Source organism: Schistocerca serialis, chromosome 1 (assembly GCF_023864345.2).
Source record: "Schistocerca serialis cubense isolate TAMUIC-IGC-003099 chromosome 1, iqSchSeri2.2, whole genome shotgun sequence".
In the NCBI taxonomy this organism is placed as follows: Eukaryota; Metazoa; Arthropoda; class Insecta; order Orthoptera; family Acrididae; genus Schistocerca; species Schistocerca serialis.
In genome coordinates this window covers 200,249,755-200,274,880 of record NC_064638.1, presented here as the reverse complement: position 1 = coordinate 200,274,880, position 25,126 = coordinate 200,249,755, and the positions used below count along the sequence as shown (strand labels likewise).

General features: G+C 39.7%; 1 protein-coding gene across 2 annotated transcripts in view; it reads left to right on the top strand.

The window, feature by feature from the left end:
- The first annotated feature begins 2,503 nt into the window (after positions 1-2,503).
- Positions 2,504-25,126, top strand: part of LOC126465310 (anaphase-promoting complex subunit 1) — a 335,155-nt gene continuing 312,532 nt past the window's right edge. For both annotated transcript variants that reach the window (XM_050096297.1, XM_050096296.1), the window contains exons 1-2: positions 2,504-2,671; positions 2,745-2,882. In XM_050096297.1, coding sequence (XP_049952254.1) covers positions 2,648-2,671; positions 2,745-2,882 — 162 coding nt within the window. In that variant the 5' untranslated portion in view covers positions 2,504-2,647. The remainder of the gene's footprint in view (positions 2,672-2,744; positions 2,883-25,126) is intronic.

Below are 25,126 nucleotides of genomic sequence, written 5' to 3'. Positions count from 1 at the left end.
CAGGCATGTGTGACAGAAACAGCATAGTGTCAACAGGCGCCAGTGGCACTGTGAGAGAAGGCTTGGCCAAAGCACCCTTAAGAAACACAAAGGCGCTGATGAACAGTGAAGTGTCAATGGAATGCTGGCAGCACTGTGAAACAGAAATTGACCAATGCAGATAACGAAAAACATGAAGATGTGGCAGCTGCGAAGCCATTGGGGCAATAGTCACCAGAAATGTGGGAAAAGGGCACTCGTGGAGGGTAGAGATGAGGCTGGGTGAGCACAGATGCTGGAAAACATGAAGATGTGACAGTTGCAAAGCCAGTGGGGCAATGGTCACCAGAAAAGAGAAGAACGGGCACACCTGCAGGGGAGAGGTGGGACTGGGTGATGGGAGTACCACAGGCATGTAGAGAACGAGAATAGCTCAAAGCCCCTAAAAAGTGAAATAGGTCCTTCCTATGATGGCTAGCAACAAGAGGGTTTGTGTCAACCTGCAGCCTCTTTGCGACTGAGGACTTCTGATTCAGCAGTTTTACCCATTTCTGACCTCATTATAATCTGTGTAAACCCACTGGTATAGCTGTTGTCAGGAGAGAGTATCAAGCTTGTTGTCTATGCCGGTTTTTGACCATCTTCTATTGTGGCGTCTTAACAACAGCATCTAGTCATTGCATGAAGTTACTAGTCAAATACCTGAAGTAAAACTTCTACTCTGGGACAGCTGCCAAGGACATATGCAATTTTCAGGACTCCACCATTCCCGTTTATTTCCAGTAGTCTAAACACTAGCACTTTTGCTTGCTCACTGGATTGTGCCTCTAATTTCTTATCTTAGAGTGCCCTGGCTGGCTTCCAATGTACAAGTCAATGCACCACATTGGAAGCTGTGTGGCTGTGTAGAATTTGTGGTGCCCTGTGTACATTAACAACTTAGTGTATTTACTTCCAGCAAATGCTGAGACAGCTGTGGCCTGTTGGGATAACATTCTTCCATGGTGTGTGTGGCTTTTTGTGGTGCATATAGACTGGGATTGATATTAATGGAACATTACCCTTAATCCTATCTGTTCTACTTTTTATATGTTTTATATGTATATTTATTATTTTTATTGTATATGATGTGTCCGGCACTGTTTTACTGAATGGTTCAACGACGAATGAATGAATAAAATAACAAAAAATAATAAAGAGGGCTTGCCTTGAGGGCAAGTAAGGTATTTGCAAATTGAGGACATTAACCACATTTCACTGATGGGTGGCGTCACTGCAAGATATGCCTGTCACCAAGAGCCGTGTGCATCGTGTAACCCTACTGCCATGCCAGTACATTAGATCCCATTTGACATTTGGTATAACGCTGACGGAAGGACACCTCATACAGATAGTGCCACCCGTAGACTACGGCCTGTTTTTCTGTATTTTTTTTATTTATGTCACTGTGGGTCGCATTACAATTTTATCAAGGCGCCTTTTGTAGGACACGTTAACGTTGTACCACACATCTGTGTATTTTGAAGATTGCTCAATGTAAATCAGAAGTATCAGAAGTATACTTCTCACTCAGATGTCGTAGCTCAGCATATGGGAACTGCCTGAATAAATCTGAGGTATCATAATTTGTCCGAATACATTTTTTCTAATAAATAAAGAGAAGCGACAGTCTTTTACTATTACTTTGAAAATCTATGAAGAAACACGATGTCTGCATGCATCCGCTCTCTAATAAAGTATTCTGGTGTAATTAGCGCATATGTTGGTCACGTTCTTTCGATTTTAATGTACGTAGACATATAGTTGAGGAATCAGCTTCATGACTGAATAATTGATTGACTGATAGATTGGGGGGTCTACGCACTGTTCATTGTGATGATACGTTCGCGAGGCAAATGTTAGTATGGTATGAAAAATATTTCGTACACAAATGAAGAAAGATATAATATTTAATAACAACAGCGGATCCCAATAAAAATATTTCGTACACAAATGAAGAAAGATATAATATTTAATAACAACAGCGGATCCCAATAAAAGAGCAGGTGTTCACGTTAGTGTGTGTGTGTGTGTGTGTGTGTGTGTGTGTGTGTGTGCTAAAAATAAATGAAAAAAAAAGGATATAACGCCCAGCTTCTTATAAATATTTTGATTTGATGCTCAAGCAAATCACTAGGTCGACTGATGAATCACTTTTCTTTAAGTGTGCTCATATTTCTTACAAATTTTATATTTCGATGGAAATCGACCTATCCATTTAATTTAGAGAAAGAATAACGAAAAGTTTACAAGTTGCCGTATATTTATACACAGATTGTGTAACACAACGGCTGTGTACTTTGGGAGATGCTTAAGACAAATATAAATATTATTTGTTTATAATTGTTTGGACGTGATCATTTATAACGTGCGTAAATATTAAATATCTTATTGATGGCACGCCCAGCGGCTGAAAGGAATAAAGATCAGCTTTTTTTGACAGCTGAGTTTGATTTTCATTATTGGTACTCGTGTTAGAGTCAGAGCACGCGCATTTCAAAAGTGCCGCTTGCTTGATTGTGAAGTAGGTTATGCGTAGTTTTCAACACAAATTTTTATTTTTGAGTAGAGCAGGAAGTTATTTGACGTCAAAAAGGTGACAGCAAATCTGGACAACGAGGAGGATATCATGATTGCCGCATCTGAACCACAGGTAGGCATGACTACAGTTGATATAGCGTTTGTTTACGTTTCTGGCACCAACCTTTACGCATATTTTGTTGTAGGAGTTTGTGCCTTTCGGACGGCATCATCTACAGAGACATCCGGGAGATGTAGTAGTCGAAGCTATTAACCGGCAGCACCATCCAGACTCCTCTCTGCTTCATCGTCTGAGCCAAGTTGCAATATCAGAGGATACCAAGGTAAATACAAGGTGGTCAAAATAAAATTCCCACAAAAAATGTTTTCGCACTTTCATGACTATGTAATATGAATAAGAAAGAGATCATTCCGAAACCAGACACACACTCAATAAAGTGACAACTCGCACTGCACTTGAAGCTTTTGCAAGAGTTCTTGAGATGTTTTGTGAAGAGAGGACAGTAAGCTAAGGCAGTAAATCTCCTAGTTTTCAAGACTGCTTGATCTCTCTCCCTGTAACTTTTGCCTGTGGGGGGTGTTGAAGGATTTGATACACACAGTACCCACACAATGGGACAGGTACAGTAACATATAGAAAACGTTATTGCTTCCGTGCTTCAGGTAGACCTACTACACATTCCAATTTAATTAACTGGTATAACTTATTTTGTATCAGATTAATAAACATTTTTGGGGCAACAGCTATTTTGGCATCTCAATGCAAGTTGTACAACACCACAAGAAAAGCAACCACCATTGCCTTTTTTGAGTTAGGCATTTCTAAGTACAGTTCTCATGAACAGCCATTCACACTGCAATGTTTACTTGTCAGAGCTCAACTGTTATTTAACATTTTTATAACTGACTACGATCGTAAATGTCACAATATATCTCAATTATAAATGTTTAAACAATTGAAAATCAGGATGGAATGTTTCATTATCTTCTAATTGTTATGAAAGCAATGGTTCAGGGAGAGAGCCTTCATGACTTTTCCTCAGGGGTTTCTGTTTGTACAGAACAGCACAATATTCTCTCAAATTTAATTGTTGAAAAGTATGCTCCAGCTTTTATGGTCTTCACACTGTGTTCTTACAGTAGGGTACTATAGTGGCATTCTTATCATCTTGCAATATGTATATTGTATCGTTATTGCCCATATACCCTTTTAAGGCCTGTGATTTTGTAGTACAATGTTTGTCAATTGTACAGACAGCCTACTCAAAACTGGTGACATTTATCATAGAAAAAGCGAAGATGGCATCCAGTAGGACAGAGAAAACTTGGTGTAATGATATAACCTTCTTTAAAAAGAATCGGGTCTAGTGCAGCAGGGGATACAACCCGTCGGCTTTGGACAATGACGTCACAAGTCGCCAGATAGCAGTTTACCGTTTTCGCTTTTGCTGTTATGTTTCAGTTTCGTTTTTTTACTGATTGCTTAATAAAGTGGATCTGTTTATTCTATCTCGTGAGATTTTTTTTTTTTTAAAAAAAGCCAAAAAACACTTATCAGCCACTGAAGGGAGCTACAACACTAAGAAGAATCGCTTCTCGATTGGCGACTTGTGACGTCAATGTCCAAAGCCGACGGGTTGTATCCCCTGCTACACTAGTCCCAAAGAATCATTACTTCTTACACCACTTTTGTCACAGTTATTAATGCATCATCACAATTTTTTATTTTTATTGATCCATTTACAATGAAAAATAAAAAAAATAAAAGCAACTAGCATCTGTTTAAAACAACAAATTTTTATATTGTTATACAAAGCGATAACAGATTAGATGGTGAGACTGTTTGAAACAGTTTCTGAATCTTTCAGACAGTCTTTATTTTAAACTAATGCTAGTTGCTTTTATTTTTTTATTTAATTTTCATTATGAATTTTCCTTCTGTTTCCTGTAGACCGTAGATTATATTTTATTGGTCTTGTTATCTACAAAGCAGCATGTGCATAAGACATGGACACATCATTTTATACAGATGAAAGTAATTTCTGTACTTAGTTATTTAAGATGACAACAATACACCACATACATTAAGTATTTATATAGTATGCTTCACAGATGTAAATATTCTTCAGTGGGGTAAAAGCAGTGTTGCTATGAAGAAAACTTTAAAATTTCTCCAAATATTTTGACATCAGTCATTGCTTTTATGTTTTTTGGGAAGTTCGTTGAAAAAGTGTTAACTCCCATGTGGAAAGTACAATTTTGACACAGGGATGTGCTGATTTGGGTTATATGTAAGTTAAATAATTCTTTGTTGAGTGCACGCTGATTTAAAGACAAATTCTGAACGTATGTTTGTGAGAAGAAAAATTAAAAATGGTGCATAGGCTCAAGCAGTTGGCACACACTACAGATACCTGATGATGCATCTGTCCAAAATACTTAATATTGGAATAATAAAGTCAGCTTGCAACCACTCAATGACTTTTTCCTCATCAACCTTTTCAGCAGTTTGCTGACTGCACGTATTTCTTAAACAGAAGTTTACATGTATCTTTAGATTTGCAACCAAACGTATTTCTACTAGCCCTGTTTTGCAGTTCAAAAGTGCTGATAGTTGCTTTGCACTTTCCCTGAAAAGTGGCCCCATATTTAAAGCAAGAATGAAAATAGGCATTGTGGGTCAGAAATCAAACATACATATACTGTGAGACATTTATTTGGTTAGCTTACAGTCGCAAGTGACCAGAAAAATAAAGAATAAACATCCAATTCTCAAAAGCAGTTACTCTTCCTTGGAATAAACAACAGACTTCACTGGTTGGTCTTTTGTTCCCACAGCGTCACATGCATTCAGTGGGTTTTTTTTTATTACAGCAGGATTTTAGTGTGCAAAGGAGGAAGCATGTCTTGCTGAGTTTTGTGTTGAGGTATTCACTGGTATCACTAACCATGATATAGTTGTGATTACCAAAGTACATAGGACAACTAAAGGAAGTAGACAGATATCTGTGTCCAGTAAACTGGAGTAAAAAGCAATAGTGTTATTTCTCAATGTGGAGGTCAGGAGATGTAGACTAACTATGGCTCAAGTTTAAAAGAATAGTTGACCATTGCTGCATAGATATGTGCACAGTAGAACTGTTCATTATGGAAGGGACCCTCCATGGAATACAAGCACTTTAAAGAAACGTATAAAGCAACAGAGACTACTACATAATAGGTATAAAACAAAGCATATTGCTATTCAGAGGGAGATGCAGAATGAAATGCATTTGGCTGTCAACAGAGCAATGTGTGAAGCCTTCAGTGACTGTCACAGTAGTATACTGTCAAATCATCCTTCACAAAACCCAAAGAAATTCTTATCATATGTTAAGGAACCAAAGTTAGTGTCCAGTCATTAGCAAATGTGACAGGAAACGAAATTGAAGGTAGCAAAGCAAAAGCTGAAATGTTTAACTGTGTTTTCAAATCTTCCTTTACAAAGTAAAACCCATGAGAATTGCCCCAATTTAATCTCCATATCACTGAAAAGGTGAGTGAAATAAGTGTTAACATCAGTGTGTTGAGTAACAGCTGAAATCATTGAAATTGATCAAAGCTCCAGGGCCTTATGGCATCTCTATCAGATTCTATACAGATATATCTAAAAACAAAGATGATGTAACTTACCAAACGAAAGCATTGGTATGTTGATAGAGACACTAACAAACACAAACACACACACAAAATTCAAGCTTTCGCAACCCACGGTTGCTTCTTCAGGAAAGAGGGAAGGAGAGGGAAAGACGAAAGGATGTGGGTTTTAAGGGAGAGGGTAAGGAGTCATTCCAATCCTGGGAGCGGAAAGACTTACCTTAGGGGGAAAAAGGGACAGGTATACACGTGCGTGCGCGCACACACACACACACACACACACACACACACACACACACACACACACACACACACACACACACACACCCATCCGCACATATACAGACACAAGCAGACATATGTAAAGGCAAAGAGTTTGGGCAGAGATGTCAGTCGAGGCGGAAGTACAGAGGTAAAGATGTTGTTGAATGACAGGTGAGGTATGAGCAGCGGCAACTTGAAATTAGCGGAAGTTGAGGCCTGGTGGGTAACGGGAAGAGAGGGGATATTGAAGGGCAAATTCCCATCTCCGGAGTTCTGATAATTGGTGTTAGTGGGAAGTATCCAGATAACCCGGACAATGTAACACTGTGCCAAGATGTGCTGGCTGTGCACCAAGGCATGTTTAGCCACAGGGTGATCCTCATTACCAACAAACACTGTCTGCCTGTGTCTTTTCATGCGAATGGACAGTTTGTTGCTGGTCATTCCCACATAGAAAGCTTCACAGTGTAGGCAGGTCAGTTGGTAAATCACGTGGGTGCTTTCACATGTGGCTCTGCCTTTGATCGTGTACATCTTCCGGGTTACAGGACTGGAGTAGGTGGTGGTGGGAGCGTGCATGGGGCAGGTTTTACACCGGGGGTGGTGTCACTGAGTTAGCCTCTCCTCTAAGTGAAATTTGTCGTAGATCCCTTGAACAAAAAACTGTGTCTAGTAGTTGGAAGAAAGCATAGGTCACACCCATTTACAAGAAGGGTAATAGAAGCGATCCACAGAACTACTGTCCAGTATCCTTGACATCAATTTGTTGTAGAAACTTAAAACATATTCTGAGCTCAAACATAACGAGGTATCTTGAACAGAATCACCTCCTCAGTGCCTACCAGGACAAATTCCAAAAACATCAATCATGTGAAACCTAACTCACATTTTTGTCACATGACATACTGAAAGCTTTGGATCAAGGAAGTCAGATAGATGCAGCATTTCTTGATTTCCAGTAAGCATTTGACTCAGTACTACATTTATACTTATTGTAATAAGTACAATTATATTCAGTACTTGTCATTCATGTTGTTTGTTAATGACCTTGTGGACAATATTAATAGTAATCTCAACTTTTTGCAGATATACAGTTGGGTGGCTTGCGGAGTATCAATGTAGATGTAGATGTAGATATCTGCAACAAAGTACTGACTGGAAGAAGCTGCATAAATATTCAGTCAAATTTTGATAAGATTTCAAGGTGGCACAGAGACAGAAAACTTGTTACAAATGTTCAGAAATGTAAAATTGTGTGCTTCACAAAATTAAAAAAAAAAAAATGTAAAAAAAGAAAAAAATCGACTTTAATATCAGTGAATCTCAGTTGGAATCATCCAACTCATACAAATACTTGGGTGTAACATTTTTTAGGGATATGAAATGGACTAATGACACAGGCTCAGTTGTGGGTATAGCGGGTGGTAGACTTTGATTTATTGGTAAAATACTGGGAAAATGCAGTCAGTCTACAAATCACTTGTACAACTCATTCTGGAGTATGTGTCAAGTGTGTGGGAGCTGTACCGAAAAGGAGTAATGGGGGATATTGAATACATATAGAGTAGGACAGCACAAGTGGTCACATGTTTCTTTTTTCTTTTTTTTTTTTTTTCCATGTGGGAGAATGCCAAAGAGATGCTGACAAGGGAACCTCCCCATCGCACCCCCATCAGATTTAGTTTTAAGTCGGCACAGTGGATAGGCCTTGAAAAACTGAACACAGATCAATTGAGAAAACAGGAAGAAGTTGTGTGGAACTATGGAAAAAATTAATAAAATATACGAACTGAGTAGTGCATGCGAAGATAGGCAACATCAAGGACAATGGGAGTCAAGGAGCGCCATGGTCCTGTGGTTAGCGAGAGCAGCTACGGAACGAGAGGTCCTAGGTTCAAGTCTTACCTGGAGTGAACAGTTTAATTTTTTATTTTCAGTTTATGTGACAAACTCTTATGTTTTAATCACTTTTTTGGGAGTGATTATTACAATCACAAGAAAACCTAAATCGGGCAAGGTAGAAGAATCTTTTTACCCATTCGCTATGTGTACAAGTTAGGTGGGTCGACAACGTATTCCTGTCATGTGACGCACATGCCGTCACCAGTGTCGTATAGAATATATCAGATGTGTTTTCCTGTGGAGGAATCGGTTGACCTATGACCTTGCGATCAAATGTTTTCGGTTCTCATTGGAGAGGCACGTCCTTTCGTCTACTAATCGCACGGTTTCGCGGTGTGGTTGCAAAACACTGACACTAAGCTTATTACAGTGAACAGAGACGTCAATGAACGAACGGACAGATCATAACTTTGCGAAAATAAAGAAAGTAAAATTCTCAGTCAAGGGAAGACTTGAACCAAGGACGTCTTGTTCCGCAGCTACTCACGCTAACCATGGGACCACGGCGTTCCTGAGCTCACATTCTCCTTGATGTTACCTACCTTTTCATGGACTACTCAGTTTGTATATTTTACTAATTTTTTTCATAGTTCCACACAACTTCTTCCTGTTTTCTCGATTGATCTGTGTTCCGTTTTTCAAGGCCTATCCACTGTGCCAACTTATAACTAAATCTGAGGGGGGTGCAATGAGGAGGTTCCCTCGTGAGTAAACTAAAGTGGCAGACTGTTGAAGATAGACATAAATTATCTAGGAAAAGCCTACTTTCCAAGTTTCTAGAATTTGTCTTTAAATGATGACTCTAGAAATATATTACAACCCCTCTACTTATCTTTCACATAGAGATTGTGAGAACAACATTAGATTAATTATAGCATGCATATAGGCAGTTCCGCAATATTTCTTACCAATCTCCATATGCGATTGCAATGGGGAGGAACCCCAATAACTAATACAATGGGACGTAGTCTCTGCCGTGCACTTCATAGCGGTTTCCAGAGAATACATGCAAAATGTGTTTATTCCAGTTTACATAGCTTTGCAGCCATACTCCTAAGAGTTTGTTTCCCATACTGTTATCAACTTGTTCATCATTGTGGATATTCCTATCCTTATGTGCAGAATTGTGGAATTTTAGTGCAGTAGTTTTTTTTTTACTGTTTATTAGAATCTGATTTATTCTGTGCGCAGCTGCCAAGTTGTTTTGTGACAGTGTTTACTGATTGCTGTAATTCTTCCTTACTTTCTCCTTTTAACAGAATTGTGATGTCGTGTGCAAATATGTTCATTTTATGAGCATCCAAATGTAAGCGTAGATCATTTACGAGGGGCATTTGAAAAGTGCGTGCAAAAACAAAAACTACTTACGTGTTTGGGGTAAAACTTTTCTTATTTTTTGACATAGTCTCCTGTTAGACTTATACGCGTTGTCCAATGCTGTTCTAATTTGTTGATCCCTTCCAAATAATAGGAATTGTCCAAGTCTGCAAAATAACTATTAGTTGCTGCAATCACCTCCTCGTTTGAATAAAATCTTTGTCCCCCATCCATTTCTTCAAATTGGGGAACAAATAGTAGTCTGAGGGAGCCAAATCTGGAGAATAGGGGGGATGTGAAACAAGTTGGAATCCTATTTCCATTACTTGTGCGACCACAACTGCTGAGGTGTGTGCTAGAGCATTGTCGTGAGGGAAAAGGACTTTTTTGCGGTCCAATCACCGGCATTTTTCTTGGAGCTTGGTTTTCAAATGCTCGAATAACGATGAATAATATGCACTTGTAATAGTTTTACCCTTTTCCAGATAGTCGATGAGGATTATCCCTTGTGAATACCAAAAGGAATGGTCTTCGCCTTTTTTGGTTCAGATTCTCCCTCGGTAACCCATTGTTTAGATTGTTGTTTGGTCTCAGGAGTATAGTAATGTGTCCATGTTTCATCCACAGTGATGAAGCAATGCTTGATTGATTGATTGATTGATTTTAACAGGGGAGCTAAAGCAGCTTTGGTCTGACCCGCCACTACCCGCATCGAAACATAGATTTATTGTGCGGTATCACTCCCTGTATATCTAATAAAGCCAACCAGTGCCCATAAATAGTGCAAGGAGTCCCTCTACCAGTTTTTTGTTAGATACAATTTCTTCAGGTCTAGTTTTTCCGAAGATTCTGTATCTTTTACTCTCCAATGCCATGCATTCAAAGATTAGGTGAGATGCAGTTTCTTCACCCTCATCACAGATCTTACATTTAGGGTCCTCTTCCATTATACCCATTGTGTGTTGGTGTTTTTTGAAGTTCCCATGGTCGGTCATCAGTCCAGTCATGAGTTTGATCTCTTTCCTGTTCAATCCCAGAATTACAGAGCTTCTTTTAAAACATGGCCTGGGCATAATTACCGTACCATGTTATTGTTTATGGACATTGGTCCAATATCCTACGTGCTGTTTCCTAAGCCAGTTCTGTAGTTCTAATTTGATCATAGCCTTGGTGATTGTCAAGACAGTTTCCGGTCCAATAAATGGAGTTGTTGCCCCCATCGTTCAGTGCCACAGATCCCTGAGCGGCCAGGGACCCACACTAGGTACACCCTATTGCTTCCCTCTAGCTCCACCAGAGCCCTCTGGCAATCTGCAACAATCTTAGATCTTGTTGCAGGAGCTGCCAATGATTTCAGAGCTGCCTGGCTGTCTGAATAGATGTAGGTGCTATGTTCATTGCAGCACCTACTCATATTCTCCTCCACACATGCCCTGACTGCAGTAATTTCGGCTTGGAATACAGATGCCAGTTTCCCTAGAGAGATGCTGCTCTCCAGTCTTGGCTGAACCCCGTACAACCCTGCCCCAATGCCTTGGATCTGTTTTCAACCCATCGACGAACCAAACGATGTCCCCCATACGGTGTTGAACTGTTTTCTCCCACTGCTCCCTACTTCCAATTATTATGTTGTAAGGCTTGTCGAAGTAGTTGGGAGTTATTATATAGTCGGCGGGCATTTCCCCAGCTATACCTATATTTACCTCACTCACTATGTTAGTGTGTGATTCTGGATATCTGAATGAGACCCAGTTTTGGCCAGTTTTAAGTCTGTATGCCCCAGCTGCTGCTTTCAGCTTAACCCAGAGGTGAAGTGGAGGGATATCCAGCATGGCTTCCATTCCAGGGTTGGTGTGCTGCTAATTCTGCCCTTTATGGCTAAGCAGGCCAATCTCTGCACCTTAGTAAGCTCTTCAGCAGCAACCCGCTGTTCTACCTTCTTCCACCACACTGCGCCCCCATAGGAAATCCTAGGTCTAACCACTGTGGTGTATATCCAGTGCATACACCTGGGGCTTAGGCTCCAGTTTTTGCCACAAGCCCTCCTAGTTCTTACTAAAGTGCTTTTTGCCTTGGAGCAGATACACTTAATATGAGGGGTCCAAGTTAGCTTCTCATCCAAGGTTACCCGTAGATATTTCACTGTCCCCTTCACAGGTAGAGTTTCATCGAATAGCTTTAGATTCCAACTTGCGTGCTGAATATGTCTCTTCGTAAATGGCACCACAACAGTCTTCTTAGGATTAACTCTCAGATCCTGTTTAATGCACCATTTTTGCACAATGTCCAACCCTCCTTGTGCCATATCTCTGACTGTGACAGTGAATTTGCCAAGTTTTACTATGACAAGGTCATCTGCGTATCCTTGGCAGAAGCATTGCCTGGAATTTAGTTCCTCAATGAGTTCGTTCACCACTAGATTCCACAATAGAGGAGACAAAACGCCTCCTTGTGGGCAGCCTCTAGTGGTCTTAATTACCATCTTTTCATTCATCATGATAGCCTCTACCTTCCTTCCACTAAGCATGGCTCTGGTCCACCTACATATAGTGGTCCCCAGGTCATGCACCTCTGCTGCCCTTACATGGAATCGAAGGTCGTGTTACTAAAGTCCCCCTCGATATCCAGGAAGATGCAGAGGGCTATTTCTTGGAAGTGAAGTGCTTTTTCCATCTTCCCAACGAATTGGTGGAGAGCTGTCTCACATGATTTGCCTGGTTGGTATGCGTGTTGGTTCAGGTGTAGAGGGACCCTACTTAGCCTCCTCTCCCCAACATAGACATTAACCAGTTTTTCCAATGTTTTGAGAATGGAGGAGGACAGACTGATTGGTCTCATATGCTTGGCCTTGGTACGATCAATTCTCCCTGGCTTTGGAATGAGGACATTATTCACTGCCCTCCAAACATTGGGAATGATTCCTACTGCTAAGCTAACCCTGAATAGTCTGCATAGGACTCTTATAAGCTTTCCTCCTGCCTGTTGCAGGAGAGCTGGAAAAATTTCATCTGGGCCAGCTGACTTGAACAGTTGGAATGTTCCCACTGCCCACTGGATTTTGTTGTAGTTCACATACTCCTTGGCCGATTCCCAGTCCTCTTTTCAAGTGCCTGAGAACCGTTGTCTCTCTGGGGTCACATACTGGTCTGTGTTATCCCGCAGAGCATATTGAGGAAAGTGAGTTTTGAGGAGCAATTCCAGCTTCTCATGTGCTGTCTTTGTATATTCCCCATCCTCCTTCCTCAACGTACCTCCTGGGTTAGTTGGTACTCTAGTGAGAATCTCGTGAAGTCTGGCTTGTGCAGCCGTGCCCTCCACTTCCTCACAGAATTCCTTCCAGGATGCCTCCTTTGCTTGTCTTATTGCAAGATTGTAACTGACAAGGGCCTCACGATATTTAGCCCATTGTCCTTTACGTCTCGCAACATTAAACAGTCTCTGTACCTGTTTTCTTTGCGTTTCCAATTTGTTATTCCACCAAGGAACACTCCTATTTGTGCACTCCCTGGTGACTGTGCTGTAGTACTGATATGAGGTCACTATGGCAGAGGTAACAGCCCCTGCTACTTCCTCAAATTCTGGACTGTCTGATTCCAATTTCAACCTTGTATTTAATGTACATGTGGTCCGATGAGGATAGCTCCAACACCACGTGCTATTGTTTGACATAGCTACCCATCGTCATGGAACCAAATGTTGTGTCAATTACTTCTTCCCTTCTGCTATTCCTGAATGTAGATTCATTGCCCCTATTCAGGACCTCTAAGTTGTTAGCTGAGAGGAATTCAAGAAGGTACTCACCTCTACTGTTGGTGTCCTTGCTGCCCCACACTAGGTTGTGGGCATTGGCGTTGCACCCCACTAGCAGTTGGTCACCTTGCTGATGGCAAGTCTCTACCAGTCTCCAAACAACGCTTAAATTCCTGTGGATTCTTCCTGAACAGCTGCAAACCATCCTTGCAACACTTCACATGATTCCGTTTTTGCTTAAGCGTGAGCAATCGCAGAACCCACCTTGCGGATAGCTTTCTCGTGTCCAAATGTTTATGCAAAATATTATATACCTGTTCATTCGAGATGCCCACAGCACTAGCAATCTCACGCACATTAATTCTTCAGTCATCCATCACCATTTCAAGGATTTTATCAATGATTTCTGGAGCTATAACCTTCACAGGGCATCCAGAACATTCAGCATCACTTGTGCCCATATGGCCACTCCAAAAATTTTGAAACCACTTATAAACTGTTGTAATCGAAGGTGCAGAGTCACCGTAATGTTTATCAAGCTTCTCTTTAGTCTCCTGAGGCATTTTGCCTTTCATAAAGTAATGTTTAATCACCACATGAAATTCTTTTTCATCCATTTTTTGACAATAACTTGACTTTCTTGATTAACACGAATGCCAAACACATAGAAATAGACCAATACGGCTGAAACTTGGGGTGCATTCTTTCCAAAGATGCTACTAACTAAACATGACCTCTATACGTGCCGGTGGTGCCATCTCTCGCACTTTGCACGGACTTTTCAAACATCCCTCGTATGTGCAGCAGGAACAAAATGGGTTCCATTACTGTTTCTTGGAGTGCACCATACTTAATTAGTTGATAGTCAGACAAAATAGTTTTTTGGTAGAGCTTTGTGTGCATGATGCACACATTTAGGTTGACATTCGTGTGCTTGATGCAAAGTGGTTGCTTGTATTTGCTAAGGAAGGAACAGGTCCAATCGTTGGACAGACCTTGAATACCGTATTTTTCAAGCTTTGACAGCAGGGTCAATCCATGCCAAGTGGTCCAAGAAAAAAATAATTGGTTGCTTGACCATCTCAGAAAAATTTTATATTTGCTGGGTGAATTCCAAAATGTTTAGTAGTCACAAAAATATTTTTTAAAAAATTTATTGTTTAATGGCAACCATATTTGTTCCAAGCCGCATGCGTTTTTTCTTATTTGCAAGCATCTACATTTTTTACAATTATTCAGTAGTGGATTGTCCCATGCCTTTCAGATGAAATGCATTTACTTCAACACACTCTGGGGTACAAATTAACATCATTATCGCTGAGCTGAATGTATTTTTTAACATATTTTTAATATTTCAAAGTTATCATCCACAAATTTAAGAAAACTCAATTTTTGAACTGTAGTTTTCCAAAGAAAGATTAATTTCTCAGCTTTAATGTACACTATTTTATAAACAGATTTTTTTAAAAAAAATTCCTTTTTGTGGCTTGCTTTGTCTTTGTTGGGGGACCAGATAAAAATCTGAAAATTTTGCAGTTAATAGACCTTTATGATATCAAACTTCAGTATAAATTTCAACTTTGAGATTCAATTGGAAGTTATGGAAAAAAAAAAAATTACAAACACGAGTCAAAAATACACTTTTTAACATCTGTGATATCTAGGCTTATGGAATAAAATATATCAGTTACAGTATATAAGTTAATCATATATATGATTACTTACTTTTTGTATTGAAAATAAGCCTACTAATTACGTTATATTGTTCTCTTTGTTATTTGTTTTTAGTACATCGCTCATTGAACATTTGAGAAATTTGTTCACTCAGTTTGGGTGTTAGATTAAAAGTTTACCCATTCGCAGTTGTAAATTCCATAGGAGACAGCTTCCTTAGTATATTTTTAAGTATCATCCAAACTTGATCCTGCTCAATTTTTTTAAAATACAACATGTACATCCTGGTTTTGACGGTCAATATTATCAACTTCGCCAATCCACCACTGTTCATCGTAAACACAAGCCACTGTGTCTTTATTTTGAGGAACCAGTCGTACAAGTTTTTCCACACTGATGAAGTTCACTATCAGACCAAGTTGATGTGATCTTACACTTCAGTAAGTTGTGTGAATGGGTTACAAAGCAATGAAAAGATCGAGTGCCTTTAATCTTCTGACAAGTTTTGTATCTTTCATTCAAGAAACTGTCATAGACTTCTTGTATTTCCTCACATTGCACAAAAACATAGGTGATTCGTTTGATATGTTTTTTACAGAGTTCAAACATTTCTTGAGGTGTTATGACATGATTGTCATCGGTCCACTGCAGACTTGCTTTTATGACAGCTCACTTTGTTGTACCCCCGACACCATCACAAGCATTCTTCCCATGGCATGAAGCAAAAAATTGCCATTGTATATCAAACCCAAAATCTTCTTTATGAAAGGAGATGTTAATAATTTTTTGTTTTGTTTTTGTATTGACTTGCTGCCCCATCCGATAAGTAAATCAGTTTTTTTTATGGAAGGGTGGTGCTGTTTAATGTAGTTTGTTAGTTTTAGTTGAAAAATGTGCAATGCTGTAGTGTTGTGTTCAGGGTAGTCACTTATGACACAAAAGCTGTGGCTCATTAGTTTATCTTCATCTTTATAACAGAATACAAATGGATGAACTATGGTCTGTTTATTTACACAGTGATGCCCTTGTACTTCATCTTGAACAAAAAAGGAATAATTTTCCGAAAAGTCAGCAGGAACTAAGCATTCATCAGCTGCCAAGGTTTGCTTTTTGCCTTTCAAAAATTTGCTTTGATCTTTTGCAATGAAGTGATGCATATTCAGATTTTCAAGGTTAGCCACCAACACCTCAAAAAACTCTTCTCATGATTTTATGCCTGTCACCATTTCAGTTCTGTCTTGTTTGTATTTTATATTGTCAGGCATCAAATCGTCTTCTTTGGATTCTTCAAGTAAGGCTTGTTTGCCTGGACAATCTTCACATTTTCCCTTGATCATACAATTGTAACTGTCAATATTGCATACCACAACTTCCAAAAGGTGTTTATAGTCAACTCTAAGATTGGCCCCATCTGTCAACAACTTTACTTTCTGATGATACAAACAAACACAAACATTAAGGGTGCCAGATGCCCCTGCAACAATACATCATCTTGGTCTCAACTCGCAAAACTTTGATCTTCGAATTTTAATGTCAGGATTTTCTTCTTTAAATTCAGTGAATAGTTTATTTAAATTGCACAATATTAACCTTTTTTGTCTTTGGGTCTTAGAACCATTTTCTTTCACAGAAACAGTCTTTTTTGCCAGACAGCAAACGGCTGTTATTTTCATCGTCATAATACTTAATAACTTTATTGATTGTGTTTTCATCTACCAAATTAGATGCACTTTTCTTTTGTAATGCTGGTAAAATCCCCTGTTCTTTTACTAATTGCCTTGTTAACTTAACAAGATGTTCTGACACATTAAATTCATCACTGACTTTTGCTCGACTCCAAGAATTTGGCAGTAAACTGATAATCTTAATTTTATCCTCTTTGTTGGAAGTACTGCATTTAGTTTTCAGTTTTTCTATCAAATCATCATATTCGGTTGGTGAAGTTGTAGAACTTCCATCTGTTTTAGTACAAATTATATTTTGAAATGAAGCTTCCAAATTCTTTTTGACTGTAGCTGCCACTTTCTCAATTTTTGTATTCAAGGCACTTGGTCTTTTATCTTGACTTAGTTTTCTAATTTTACTAGCAGGCGATATACCCAGGGATTCACAAGCTGTATCTATTTTTTTAATGGTTGCTGATAAGTCACAAAATTCTGTATCTGAGGTTTCACTGACCTTTCTGTTGTGAATTACAAATATCTTAGAATAACATGATGGAGACAATGATTTTCGTGGTATGAGATTGACAAAAGGGCTTTTATTTTTAGAGTAATGATCAAATGTTATTTCTCGCAGACCTTTTGTTATAGGTTTCTTATGTTTCTCAAAAGAGTCCATGCAAGACTGGCCAGAAAGGTGATGAAATTTTTTTAAGTGGTTCATTTCATGGTACTTGCATGTTGATTTGGCCTCTGGGCCGACTCGTAAGTAAAACAACACATTTTCTTCTTCACTGTAATCTTCGATTAAAGTAATGTCTTTAGGATACACTCCATACACACTTTTATGACATGCTTCATTAATAATAACACCAACAGAACACTGAGACACCATTTTTCAACTGCACAGTTCAAGAACTTCTAGCTTGAAGTGTGAGTAGACGATTGTTGGTGTAAGGGAGAAGACAACAACCAGACTTGTATAGGCTTGCAGATGCAATTATTAGCCTGCTGAACCAATTACCACATCATTGTTTGACAAATAATCATTAGCTAGTGTAATGTAGTGTGTTACATAATGCAAGTGGTATACTTTATTTGATTAGCCTACCAGATATCACAGATGTTAAAAAACGTATTTTTGACTCGTGTTTGTAATCTTTCTTCCATAACTTCCAATTGAATCTCAAAGTTGAAATTTGTACTGAAGTTTGATATCTTGAAGGTCCACTAACTGTAAAATTTTCAGATTTTTATCTGGTCCCCCAACAAAAATATTGCAGGCCACATAAAGGGGGAAAAAAAAAACAATTTTTTTAAGTATAAGCTGCTCACCTTTGATACTCTATAAAAAGTAACTATACTATACAGTGTAATAACAGAAAAACATTAAAGTTGAGAAATTAATCTTTCTTCGGAAAACTACTGTTCAAAAATTGAGTTTTTTAAATTTGTGGCTGATAACTTTGAACTATTAAAAATATGTTAAAGAATACATTCAGCTAAGTGATAATGATGTTAGTTTGTAGCCCAAAGTGTGTTCAACTAAATGCATTTTATCTGAATGGCTTGGGACAATCCACTACTGAATAATTGTAAGAAATGTAGATGCTTGCAAATACGAGAAAACACATGCGGCCTGGAACAAATATGGTCACCATTTCAAAATAATAAACAATAAATTTAAAAAAAAAATATTTTTGTGACTGTGATGTTTACTACTAAACATTGGGGAATTCACCCAGCAAATATAAAATTTCTGTGAGATGGTCAAGCAACCAATGCTGGGCCACTTGATATGGATTGACCCAACTGAATCTTATGATCCACCATGTCAAAAGTTTTACATAAGTCAATAAATACTCCTGTAGATTCCTGTTGCTTGTTGGTCAGGCTTTTTATGCAATTAATGCACTCATAAATAACAGTTGTGGTTGACCTCTTATTTCTGAATCTATGATGTTCATTACATAGGATATTGTTTTTATTTGCAAATCGCGTAAGTTTGATGTACATAATTTTTACTAATATTTTTGAAATACAAGAGGAAATTGTGATGGGTCTGAAGTTATTTACATTATTTCTCTCACTTTTTTGATGTACTGGGATAAATTTGGATGTTTTCAATATATCAGAGAAAATGCCTGCTTGATTTGTTAGTATTTAAATTAGGTTTGGTACACTGTTCTTTAAGATTGTAGCAGAGACAGCAGCAGTGCCAACAGAGTGTAGCAGCAGTGGGGAGTCTGGTGTGTCGCATGGTACACCCCAGGTGTGACATGCTTCACCCACTGTCCCTGCTGTCGAGACATCTTCGCGGGTACCGGGCGCGGTTGGGCTACCCTCTCCCCAAGGGGAGTGGTGGGTTCAGCGGCGTTCGCGGCGCACGAGGCAGAGGGCCAATGTGGAGGCTGGATGTGTAGCATTGCCCGCTCTGCCTGTGAGTGGACATGTGGCCGCTCCTTCAGCGAGGTCCAAGCAGGCACACGGGGGGAGGGGTTTATTAGTTATTGGGAGCTCCAACGTTAGGCAGGTGATGGAGCCCCTTAGGGAAATAGCGAAAAGGTCGGGGAAGAAGGGCAGTGTTCACTCTGTCTGCTTGCGGGGGGGCCTCAACCGAGATGTGGAGGAGGCCCTGCCGACGGCGATAGAGAGCACTGGGTGCACCCGACTGCAAATTGTTGCTCATGTTGGCACCAATGACTACTGCCGTCATTGGCAGAGGTCATCCTCAGTTCGTACAGGCGGTTGGCGGAATTGGTGAAGGTGGAAAGCCTCGCTCGCGGGATGGAATCTGAGCTAACTACTTGTAGTATCGTTCCCAGAACCGATCGCGGTCCTCTAGTTTGGAGCCGAGTAGAAGGCTTAAACCAGAGGCTCAGACGATTCTGCGGAGATCTGGGGTGCAAATTTCTCGACCTCCGCTATCGGGTGGAGAAATGTAGGGTCCCCCTGAATAGGTCAGGTGTGCATTACACGCCTGAAGCGGCTACAAGGGTAGCGGAGTACGTGTGGAGTGCACATGTGGGATTTTTAGGTTAGAGAATTCCCTCCCTAGGCCCGACAAGACGCCTCCTGAGACGCAGCAAGGGAGGAGTAGGCAAAATGCAACAGGGAATAGCAATATTAATGTGCTAATAGTAAACTGCAGGATCGTCTATAGAAAGGTCCCAGAACTGCTCTCATTAATAAACAGTCACAATGCCCATATAGTACTAGGGATTGAAAGTTGGCTTTAAACCAGACGTAAACAGTAATGAAATCCTAAACTCAGATTGGAATGTATACCGCAGTGACAGGCTGGACAGTGAAGGGGGCGGCGTGTTTATAGCGATAAGAAGCGCAATAGTATCGAAGGAAATTGATGGAGATCCGAAATGTGAAATAATTTGGGTGAAGGTCACGGTTAAAGCAGGCTTAGACATGGTAATTGGATGTCTCTATAGACCCCCTGGCTCAGCAGCTGTTGTGGCTGAGCACCTGAAGGATAATTTGGAAAATATTTTGAGTAGATTTCCCCACCGTGTTATAGTTCTGGGTGGATATTTTAATATGCCGGATATAGGCTGGGAGACTCAAATGTTCATAATGGGTGGCAGGGATAAAGAATCCAGTGAAATTTTTTTTAGTGCTTTATCTGAAAACTACCTTGAGCAGTTAAACAGAGAACCAACTCGTGGCGATAACATATTAGACCTTCTGGTGACAAACGGACCCGAACTATTTGAAACAGTTAACGCAGAACAGGGAATCAGTGATCATAAAGTGGTTACTGCATCGATGATTTCAGCCGTAAATAGAAATATTAAAAAAGGTATAGGAAAATTTTTCTGTTTAGCAAAAGTGATAAAAAGCAGATTACAGAGTACCTGACGGCTCAACACAAAAGTTTTGTCTCACGTACAGATAGTGTTGAGGATCAGTGGACAAAGTTCAAAACCATCGTACAATATGCGTTAGATGAGTATGTGCCAAGCAAGATCGTAAGAGATGGAAAAGAGCCACCGTGGTACAACAACCGAGTTAGAAGATTGCTGCGGAAGCAAAGGGAACTTCACAGCAAACATAAACATAGCCAAAGCCTTACAGACAAACAAAAATTACGCGAAGTGAAATGTAATGTGAGGAGGGCTATGCGAGATGCGTTTAATGAATTCGAAAGTAAAGTTCTACGTACTGACTTGGCAGAAAATCCTAAGAAATTTTGGTCTTACGTCAAAGCAGTAGGTGGATCAAAACAAAATGTCCAGACACTCTGTGACCAAAATGGTACTGAAACAGAAGATGACAGACTAAGGGCCGAAATACTAAATGTCTTTTTCCAAAGCTGTTTCACAGAGGAAGACTGCACTGTAGTTCCTTCTCTAGATTGTTGCACAGATGACAATATGGTAGATATCGAAATAGACGACAGAGGGATAGAGAAACAATTAAAATCGCTCAAAAGAGGAAAGGCCGCTGGACCTGATGGGATACCAGTTCGATTTTACACAGAGTACGCGAAGGAACTTGCCCCCCTTCTTGCACGGTGTACCTTAGGTCTCTAGAAGAGCGTTGCGTTCCAAAGGATTGGAAAAGAGCACAGATCATCCCCGTTTTCAAGAAGGGACATCGAACAGATGTGCAGAACTATAGACCTATATCTCTAACGTCGATCAGTTGTAGAATTTTGGAACACGTATTATGTTCGAGTATAATGACTTTTCTGGAGACTAGAAATCTACTCTGTAGGAATCGGCGTGGGTTTCGAAAAGACTCAGAGAGCCATAGACACGGGTTCCCAGGTGTTTCTTGACTTCCGCAAGGCGTTCGATACAGTTCCCCAGAGTCGTTTAATGAACAAAGTAAGAGCATATGGACTATCAGACCAAATGTGTGATTGGATTGAAGAGTTCCTAGATAACAGAACGCAGCATGTCATTCTCAATGGAGAGAAGTCCTCCGAAGTAAGAGTGATTTCAGGTGTGCCACAGGGGAGCGTCATAGGACCGTTCCTATTCACAATATACATAAATGACCTTGTAGATGACATTGGAAGTTCACTGAGGCTTTTTGCAGATGATGCTGTGGTGTATCGAGAGGTTGTAACAATGGAAAATTGTACTGAAATGCAGGAGGATCTGCAGCGAATTGACGCATGGTGCAGAGACTGGCAATTGAATCTCAATGTAAACAAGTGTAATGTGCTGCGAATACATAGGAAGATAGATCCCTTATCATTTAGCTACAAAATAGTAGGTCAGCAACTGGAAGCAGTTAATTCCATAAATTATCTGGGAGTACGCATTAGGAGTGATTTAAAATGGAATGATCATATAAAGTTGATCGTTGGTAAAGCAGCTGCGAGACTGAGATTCATTGGAAGAATCCTAAGGAAATGCAATCCAAAAACAAAGGAAGTAGGTTACAGTATGCTTGTTTGCCCACTGCTTGAATACTGCTCAGCAGTGTGGGATCCGTACCAGATAGGGTTGATAGAAGAGATAGAGAAGATCCAACGGAGAGCAGCGCACTTCGTTACAGGATCATTTAGTAATCGCGAAAGTGTTATGGAGATGATAGATAAACTCTAGTGGAAGACTCTGCAGGAGAGACACTTAGTAGCTCGGTACGGGCTTTTGTTAAAGTTTCGAGAACATACCTTCACCGAAGAGTCAAGCAGTATATTCCTCCCTCCTACGTGTATCTTGCGAAGAGACCATGAGGATAAAATCAGAGGTATTAGAGCCCACACAGAAGCATACCGACAATCCTTCTTTCCACGAAAAATACGAGACTGGAATTGAAGGGAGAACCGATAGAGGTACTCCAGGTACCTTCCGCCACACACCGTCAGGTGGCTTGCGGAGTATGGATGTAAATGTAGATGTAGAGTTGGGGTTTTTTAGTCCTTTTGATGCTTTTTCTACTCCATGTTGTGAAATGAAATGATCATATGGCATTTATTGGCTGGGATATCCCCTTCGGGGTTCAGCTGCCATATTGCAAGTCTTTTTAGTTACTGCCACTTCAGCGACTTACATGATGATGAGGGACATCCAACACCCAGTCCTCTGCTGGGAATCGAATGCTGGTCCCCTTGTGTGGTAGGTGGTAACACCACTGCTGCGCTACGGAGGCGTGGGATAGAGTTTGTATATATTGGTCCTCTACATGTACTTGTTTTAAATTCATTGGCTTGATGGTTTGATCTTATTCTATTATCAGCAACACCTGTGAAAAAGTTGTTAAACGTGTTGGCTTCTTTTAAGTAGTTTGATATATTTTTTTATTTTCTTGTGTTAGTGTTATATTATTACATGATGCTCTTGTTTTCCCCAGTTTTTTTATAATACTCCTCATAGCTTTCACTTTATTTGCTGTATTAAAACTATATTCATCATTATGTGTTATATTTTTGTTGCTCTTATTACTTTTCTTAATATTGAGGAATATTTTTATAGTATATGTGTAATTCAAGTGAGGAGCTTTTTCCCATTGTGATCCAGCTGTTTATTATAGTATTGCCCTCTTATGGTTACAATTTTTTGTGGAAATGCAATGGAAAAAATGTGTTAATGTATCAATGAAGGTGTTGAATTTTTCATTTATGTCATTATTTTTGTGTTTAATAAGCTGTTGAGGTACACTGCTTGACAATTGTTACTGTACAATTGACACTTGCTAAGGAACCAATTGACACAGAACAACCAACATTTACTGTGGAACACCCAACCAGTGATAATTGAAGGAAATGTGGAGGACAGGATGTGTTAACTGCAGGGAAGCTTGTGCATAAATGCTCCATATGCAGTCGACTTTTCATGAAGTACAGTACAAAGGTTGTGGAACTAGTTAGTGTGACATTCCATGTTGTATGGCAACATGTCTTCAAGACATCATTTGAGTGCTTAAGATTGTGGACGAGCAATTGGACTGCTCAAAGCCAGCCAAAGAGTCACTATTGCAGTGACAGTAATGGGTGTGTCCAAAAGTACCATTTCATGATTAAAAAGGCTGCTGAAGATGGAAATACTATGTGAAAGCGTGCTGGTGGTTGTAGACAGACCACCACACTGCAAGGATTCCTACATAGCCTTAGTGGTGAAAAGGAACAGGCATCTCACTTCTAGGCAGGTTGCGGAAGACTTTGTAACTGCTACCAGTGTGTGTGTCTGTACCAGAACCGTTTCATGGTGATTAAATCTGGCTGGTTTGTATGCTTAGGAGCCTGCTAAATGCATCCCACTTCAAGAGTTTGCTGGAGCAAGAAGCATGTTTAAAGGAATGCAAAATCCCCAAGACTGGCAAAGTTTTCCAGAAGCTCAAAATATAGTGCGTACTTCAATGCAAGATGCTTTCAGTAATTTCCACAATGAAACTCTGTCTCAAAATCTGGCAGAAAACCCAGAGAGATTCTGGTCATACATAAAGCGCACCAGTGGCAAGACACAACGAATACCTTCACTGCGCGATAACAATGGTGAAGTCACTCATGACAGTGCCACTAAAGCATAGTTATTAAACACGATTTTCCAAAACGCCTTCACCAAAGGAGACAAAGTAAGTATTCCTGAATTCCAATCAAGAATAACTGCCAAGATTAGAAACATAGAAATAGATATCCTCGGTGTCGCAAAGCAACTTAAATCACTTGATAAAAGCAAGGCTTCCAGTCCAGATTGTATACCAGTCAGGTTCCTCTCACAATATGCTGATACAATTGCTCCATATTTAGCATTTATATACAACCACTCCTTCACAGAAAGATCCGTATCTAAAGACTGGAAAATTGCTCAAGTCACACCAACACCCAAAAAGGGAAGTAGAAGTAATCTGTTGAATTACAGGCCCATATCACTAATGCTGATTTACAGTAGGGTTTTCGAACATGTAATGTATTCGAACATTATGAAGTACCTCGAAGAAAACAATTTATTGACACGTAGTCATCACTGGTTCAGAAAATATCGTTCTTGCGAAACAAAACTAGCTCTTTATACTTATGAAGTAATGAGTGCTATCGATAGGGGATGTCAAATTGATTCCGTATTTTTAGATTTCCAGAAGGCTTTCGACAGCATTCCCCACACGCGTCTTCTAACCAAACTACGTGCCTATGGAATATCGGCTGAGTTGTGCGACTGGATTCATGATTTCCTGTCTGAAAGGTCACAGTTCATAGTAATAGATTAAAACACCGGTGTTCCCCAAAGGAAGTGTTATAGGCACTCTATTGTTCCTGATCTATATTAACGACATAGGAGACAATCTCAGTAGCCGTCTTAGATTGTTTGCAGATGATGCTGTCATTTACCATTTTGTAAAGTCATCAGATGACCAAAGCAAATTTCAAAATGATTTAGATAAGATATCTGCATGGT